The sequence below is a fragment of the Drosophila miranda genome, chromosome 3 (assembly GCF_003369915.1).
Source record: "Drosophila miranda strain MSH22 chromosome 3, D.miranda_PacBio2.1, whole genome shotgun sequence".
Taxonomy (NCBI): Eukaryota; Metazoa; Arthropoda; class Insecta; order Diptera; family Drosophilidae; genus Drosophila; species Drosophila miranda.
In genome coordinates, this window is record NC_046676.1 from 16,821,011 (window position 1) to 16,827,938 (window position 6,928).

The window sequence follows — 6,928 nt, forward strand, 5'->3', positions numbered from 1 at the left end:
GAACCCCAACCATACATATATAGTTTTCTCGGCTATTTGTGGCCCGAGTTTTCTCCCTTATTAGTGGCCCTATCGGGGCTAACCATGGCCCGACGTCTTCCTGTGATCAAGGATCAAGGACATTTTTCTCAATTAAAAGTATTTATTTTTCTCCACAATTTTAAATCGGGATAGTTTCCCCGCTATAGGATACAGCAAGGATTATTTTTCAATATTTTTATTTATCATAACTTAGCCTAGTATAAATAAATAAACAAGTGGAAAACAATTGTATCTACTATCTAAGTATATGGACGCGTATTTCCTTAAACCTAACAGCAACAATATCTATCTAGAATCTAGTAGCCATAGTCAAAGTCCGAAGGATGACGATGGCTCGTTAGGTTCCGATCTTGGAAGGGATGAGCCGTGCGCCTCTGTCCTGCTGTGATACGATTCTGTCTAGCTGGGATAGGACTCGGTCTGTTTCGAATAGGCCTCGGCAATGATTGGATAGGACTCCGTCTGGCACAATTATATACTGATTTACTTACGCGTCTCGAAGCTGAAGCTCAGCGTTTGATTCGGGACTAGTCGTGAACCAACAATTCCGCCAACGATCTCTGGTCCTTGCTGCAGCGGACGGGTCGCCAAATTGTCGACTCAGCGACACAGCAGCAGGACAACCAGTGGCTGCAACGCACATCCCTTGGACCTTCCGCCACAGTAAAACATTGTATAAAGCAGTTTGCGTATGAACTAGGTTTTCTTATTAATTAATGACTTAGAAGAATAACAGATAATCACAGTTTATGCGCTTTTTGGTTTGCTGCTGGACCTCAGCAACAAGCTCGACAGATTGCTGTAGGGCACCTCAAACGCCAGGGAGAAAACGATGGAAACCAGGTACACAATCAGAGTGAAGCCGCAGGAGACCACGGACTGAAAGGAAGTAGGAACTTGGTTAAAAAAGGCTAAACTGAAACCAACGACCGATTATAACCCACCAGCATGAAGGGGTCCGCGTCTGTGCTGGAACTGGTCAAACTATAGAAGAGGCTTATCACTAGTGGATTCATCAGGTAAATGGCATACGAGAGTCGATTCAGGTGCTGGAAGCACTTGGCCTCAAGCATGCGCGACCACCACACCCCAGTGGCCGTCGCACTGCCCAGAATCATCCAGCACACCGACAGGGAGAAGATCCCTCGTCCCAGCACGAACAGCGTGGTGGTCAGCAGACGTCCCACATCCCGCCGGACAGTCGCGTAAATGCTAGATATGAATACACTTAAGGCGAAGTGCCAGAGCCAGCGCGTCTGCTGCTCACTCAGCTCCACCTGCAGGCGCCGCTCCAGCAGACACCAGGCTGCGATGGCCCCAATAATGTACGGCAGGACGCGCACAAAGGGACTCGTATAGATCTGGGTACCGGTGGCGTAGGTGGCGTCGAACGAGAACTCTAACTTGTAGTTGATGCAAATTCCATAGGACCAGGTGATGGTGGCCAGGAGTCCAGTGATCGTCAACAGCTTGGCAACTTTCGGATGTCTGTTGGCAATAGCAGTGTAAAGGATACATATGTCACGATACTATGATGACGAGCCTCCCCGGTCTCACCTGGCATAGACAAAGAGAATGACATTCGCCACTAGGAAAAACTGCATGTCGCAGGCCAAGCTCCAGCTCCAGTTGACGCAGAGATCGCGGTGATCGAAGAGGTTCTGAATGAAGAGCAGGTTCCTCCACCAGTGCTGCGTGCAGAGCTCATCGTACCGCTCGTTGATGTGGTAGAGGGAGACATCTCCGATGTAGGCAAAGGCCAGGTCAACGCTGCCCATGAGAATGAGGTAGAGGGGGCCCAGCCTCAGGTATCGGTGGAACAGCAGCTTGCCAAAGAGCTTGGCATTGCCCCATAGGCCATTGCGACGCACTGACTCCATTTGCTTGGCGTTCCGCATGAAGTTGTAGGTCTGCAGGAAGCCGCTGAAGTCGTACGGATCCAGAATTAGGCAGGAAGTTACATATGTGAAAACTGGGAGAAACTTACCTGATGGTGAAAAAAACATCCACCAGGAGGGGGGCCGAGGAGACGTACTGGAAGAAGGCCTTCTCAGCGTACGAGAGGAGCACCACCTTGTTGTGGACGGTGAAGTACATGTACCAAACCACGTGAAAGATCAGTATTCCGATGGCGCACACCGAACGCAGTCCATTCATGATGGGAATCTCTCCGGAGCTGTTCTCCCTGGTGGCAAAGATCTTCCTCCAGTTAGTGGGCACATCGTAGCACGATACGAAACTCTGCAGGGGCTGCCACTTCAACATTGTGTCCAGAGTCTGCCACAGCTCTGACTCTACTGGCGCCAGTCCGGGACTGGGCTCATCCCCACGCTTGGCTACGCGCAGCTGCTGGGCACAAAGCGTCAGAGCTCCAGTGACCAGAAGCGAGGCCACCATCAGCTTGAAGGACGTTCGCTGGAAGAACCGTTTGCTCAGCCTCAGATCCTTCATATAGAGTACTTCTGGTCGCATGTCGAAGATGTCGTTCTTGTTGAAGCTACCATCCGTCACGTATTCCCTGGCCAGCTGCTTCACCTCCTCCGAATCGCACGCCTTTGGCAGGCAGAGGCCGATGTGAAGGATCTGTTCCGACATCAGCTTGATCTCCACCTGCCACGGCGAGCTGTGCCGGAGGTAGATCATCCGATAGTCCATTTCGAAGGGGGCGCTCTGGGTCAGAATGCTGTAGTGCATCACCCGCTCGTAGTTTCTCGACAGCGTGATACCCACCGGACGCTGAACCCCTTCGCAGACTGCCCGGCTTCCTAGCCAGTAATTCTGGCCAAACACGAAGCCCGACGGCTTGGTCCCAGAGGCGTCGAGCACTGGTAGTATGGTAGAGAATGGTGTTAGCGTTGTCTCGAGACTTGGCACGAATCGACCTAACTCACCTTTCATGGCCCACGGCTGTTGGCTGAGGATGCCCCGCTGTACTTGCTGCAGCTGGGTGTGGCACACTCCATTCACATTGCTCTCGTTGGCGGCTTTGGCCAGGCCAAAGATGATAGAGCTGCGAATCAGATGCGTCTCGTGATCTCTATCTAACTGGGAGCTTCTTCGGGGCGGAGGCAGAGTCGAATGAGGGGAAGGGGCTTGGGTGGCATTGAGTTTTCCATAACTATAGCGGTAATGACTTGGTGTGGACTCGTTTACGGCAGCATCAGCCGCGAGTGCTCCAAAGATCCAAACTATGATGACGGCCGCTTTCCAATCTCTCCCCATGCCGATCGTCCGCTAACGAGCGGGAGCTGGAAGATTGCAGAAGTTGTTTACCCATAAATATGACTACGAGTGAGAGTACTTGTACTGTCAAGTACACGTAGTGGAACACGCGACAATAGCGGCCCTTTAGGAATCGTTTAGTGGCTGCACAAACATTGACGAAAACCATTTCTCGGTGTGCACAACCTACCGTAACAGATTCGATGCATTTCGAAGCTGTGTTCGGAGCTCCAGTGTACGGGGAAATACACGGGGAGGCATCCATCTATTGCCTAACATTCGCTGACGCTGATCTCAAAAACGAAGACCTCGCAAGCCGCGGGGTCGGACATGGCCCGGGGAACGGACAGATGCAGAACATGTGTTATTCCAGCAGACCGACTCGAATCTCAATCGCAGAACATGGATGTGCTGTGAGTGATGGAAGTGACACGGCGCTGGACAAGGTGGAGTTCAATTCAAACATCAATTAGCTACATCCGAGGCTGGAGTGCGTCTCAATGCCAGCCCGGGACGTAGGCCACATTGCGGCGGATTAGTTTTATATTCAAGCGAAAAATCTCGCCAAAAATACGTACTCGTACAGATAATGGACGGTCGTCACTTGAAGGTTTATGGGCTGCCAAAAGCAAAAACCCCTTCGATCTTGTCACTGGCTGCTTATTCATTAGACCTCAAGTATTGATTGTATGGAAAGCTCAAAAAGCAAGAGATCTAACTGTTAAATATTATTGATATTTTATTATTTCTGCATTGTGCAAAGATCAACGACTAGAGAGGGTTATATTCGGGATGGACTACCATTAACCTAGTCCATCGATCGATTGAAGGTTTTTGAGCTGCCAAAAGCAAAAATCCCTTCGATCTTGTCACTGGCTGCTTATTCATTAGACCTCAAGTATTGATTGTATGGAAAGCTCAAAGAGCAAGAGATCTAACTGTGAAATATTATTGATATTTAATTATTTCTCCCTTGTGCAAAGATCAACGACTAGAGAGACCCTAGTCCATTGGTCGATTAGTCACTCCTTGGCTCGCCCCAACCCAGCTCCGGGAATGTGCGACAGAATTTAATTGCTCACGTTGGATTCCAGCCAAATTTGTGTTTGTCTCAAATACTTATCCCATTCGGGCAGTATTTGCTTAGGTCTCGCATGCTGATCAACAACCAGAGACTCAGCCTTAGCTCCCTGAGGCTCTTTGCTAATTTAATGCATGCGTGGACAAAAATCGAATAATTTTCGAATATTTCCAGTACTGTTGAAGCAGATCCATCCAATCCATCCCATCTAAGACGCGTAATAAGCCGAGCGGCAAGCGCGTTGGCATTTTATTGTATGGCAGTTAATGGGTTTCCGATTTAATAAAACCGTTTCAAGGGTAAATCTGCGCTTGGATTCGCATCTCTTTTTTTTTGGCTATGCAAATGAACCTTCACCTTAACTTTGGCAGCCAGCGAATCGGATCCCGATCGAAAGCTATTCGCCCAGTTTTTGTCCACACTTTGGACAAACGATGGTTTTGTAACTAATATTAGTGGCTTTTTTGCAACTGACTCCGGTTTTGGCATGTTTGCTGGCTCGACTTTGTATGGAAATGGTTTGTTTTGTTATTAATGAAAATGGCATAAGCAAGTTTACTGATTTATTGTTTTTGCTCCTTATTTCTGCTACTCGTATGTGGGTCATGTATCAATTTGGCACAGGCTGATATTAGTTTTTATGGGTCGTCACTCGAGTTGATCTTAAAGCAAATCCGAATTCGTTTAAACCACTTCTATGGGTATGAACACTTAAATTGACCTACTTTCCGAGTCGAAGAAAACAAATATCCAATCAATACAGAATTATCCTTGAATTATTGCTATTATTCGACTTGTTTTGTTCGGTTTTATCTGCAGATCTCCACTTGTCGGAATAGAAACCAAAAAAAAAACTCCTGCGAGTATTTCAAATTTCCGTTTATTTTTTTTTAAGTTGGCTCGCGCCGGTTCGCGTCTGTCCGCGAAACTGTGGCGCCCTTCGCTGCGGCTCCAACCTTTATAAACTCCGTGAGCGCTGGAAACACGTGAACAGGTAGCAAGCTCGGCATCGGCATCGGCAGCAGCAGCATCAGCGGCAGTGCCAGCGCCAGGGGCAGCAGATTGACAACCTGAAACAACAACAGCAACAAGTCCAGTCCATCGATGAAAGCGAAATTGTCGTTCGGCTGTTGTTTTGTTGTTTTGTGTTTATTTGGGGCTTTGGGGGAATCTGGCCGACGGCGTGCAGTCGGTATTGCGTCTGCGTCACGGGCAGAGCTTGGAACAGCTCTCATCGGCATTTCTGGTTTTTCATTGAGCCAATTGAAGCGTTCATTGACACTTCGCTTCGATAAGGGGGCGTGAATCCTCTGAATCCTCATTGCAGGGTTAGCCTGGTTAATAATAGTTGGAAGGTGTAATACGAAATCGGAAGTAGTACTTTAATTACAGCTTCTACAGAAATAACACACAGAATGAAATGAACATAAAGGAACAACGTCGAATAGAAAGTGCTACTGTATTATATGCAGGGTCAACAGGAATTACACATGTATATGGAGATACGAAAAATTAAATTGAGCTGGAACTAGAACGTAGAATCGTTTGCTGATCAATAAACAGAAGCAATGGCTCGATTTGTAAAATGTTTTCTTTTGATAAAAACATTTCCACACCATAACCACGTAAGACCATTTGGTTACCATGGCCGCTATATATGATATAGTGATCTTTTGAGCTATCCAAAAGATATATGTATGTATATAGTTACACAAATGCACATTGGTTTGATTGTCTTTATAGATTTCGAACCAATTTCGACGAATCTGCAAATTAATGAAATAACTGATTAGAAACAGGCTGGGGTATACTCGACATGAAGTCCTGAAATTTATGTAAATTCCACCCCGTCCGTTCTGCAATTTGAGGTAATCCTTTCTATTTAATGTATCCTTATTTAGTTAACGCACTTAATTAAACAAGATATAAATATGAGTAGCTGCGAAGCTGAGTGGCGGTGGTTGCGCCATGGTTACATTGGCGACAATTTTATCTCCAAATTAAATATAAAAAGCTAAAAATATATACGCGCTGAACGTAAAATATTTAATTTTATAAAAACAGAAACAGAAAAATTTGAATTTTTGTTGCCGATACTTCGCGCCTACAAGAATATATGTGTTAGAGATGTGTACATAATATATTGAAATGTGTTCCGGCATGGCAAAAAATACCGACAAATATCATATCGATGTTTTGGTTGTTCAAGATATATTTAACATCCCATCTCTATTGTCAGGGCTACCACTTACGGTAAATTATATTTTCTATTTATTTTGATGTAAAAGTTTAGTTAAATATTTACGGTAAATCGGTATTTCATCAAACCACTAACTTCAATTTTTAAAGGTGTATTAAGTAGCATAGCTTATCAATAGTGGTATTTTTTTCGAAATTTTTTGAGATCAAAATTGAACCGACTGTATATTTACGGTATATCGGTATATAATGGTATATTTTGTCAATTTCATCAATCTATTAAATTCCATTTTCAACGTTATATAGAAATCCAATAAAAGCAAGTATTTCGAATAGGCCAATCATGTATAGAATTGATTCATCAATCGTACAAAATTGAGTGGG

The 6,928-nt window shown here is 45.6% G+C and overlaps 1 protein-coding gene across 2 annotated transcripts; it reads right to left on the bottom strand.

The window, feature by feature from the left end:
• Positions 1-240: 240 nt before the first annotated feature.
• On the bottom strand, positions 241-5,657 carry LOC108160996 (nose resistant to fluoxetine protein 6). Of its 2 annotated transcripts, XM_033392258.1 has the most exons (6): positions 5,071-5,657; positions 2,934-3,290; positions 2,030-2,867; positions 1,600-1,965; positions 987-1,530; positions 241-921 (listed from the first exon to the last, which is right to left on the bottom strand). In XM_033392258.1, the coding sequence occupies exons 2-6, from the start codon at positions 3,262-3,264 to the stop codon at positions 790-792; spliced, it is 2,211 nt and encodes a 736-aa protein (XP_033248149.1). In that variant the 5' UTR covers positions 3,265-3,290; positions 5,071-5,657; the 3' UTR covers positions 241-789. The 2 variants fall into 2 exon arrangements, with proteins under 2 accessions (XP_033248149.1, XP_017150793.1); XM_017295304.2 differs by lacking the exon at positions 5,071-5,657 and having other exon boundaries at positions 2,934-3,723.
• Between the last annotated feature and the right edge of the window lie 1,271 nt (positions 5,658-6,928).

Bases quoted from the DNA above. Each gene is read 5' to 3' on its own strand.
- LOC108160996 (XM_033392258.1), bottom strand. From the start codon at position 3,264: ATGGGGAGAGATTGGAAAGCGGCCGTCATCATAGTTTGGATCTTTGGA. The intron at 2,868-2,933 runs GTGAGTTAGGTC...CCATACTACCAG, and splicing joins ACAGCCGTGGGCCATGAAAG to TGCTCGACGCCTCTGGGACC. The intron at 1,966-2,029 runs GTAAGTTTCTCC...GTACGACTTCAG, and splicing joins GATGTTTTTTTCACCATCAG to CGGCTTCCTGCAGACCTACA.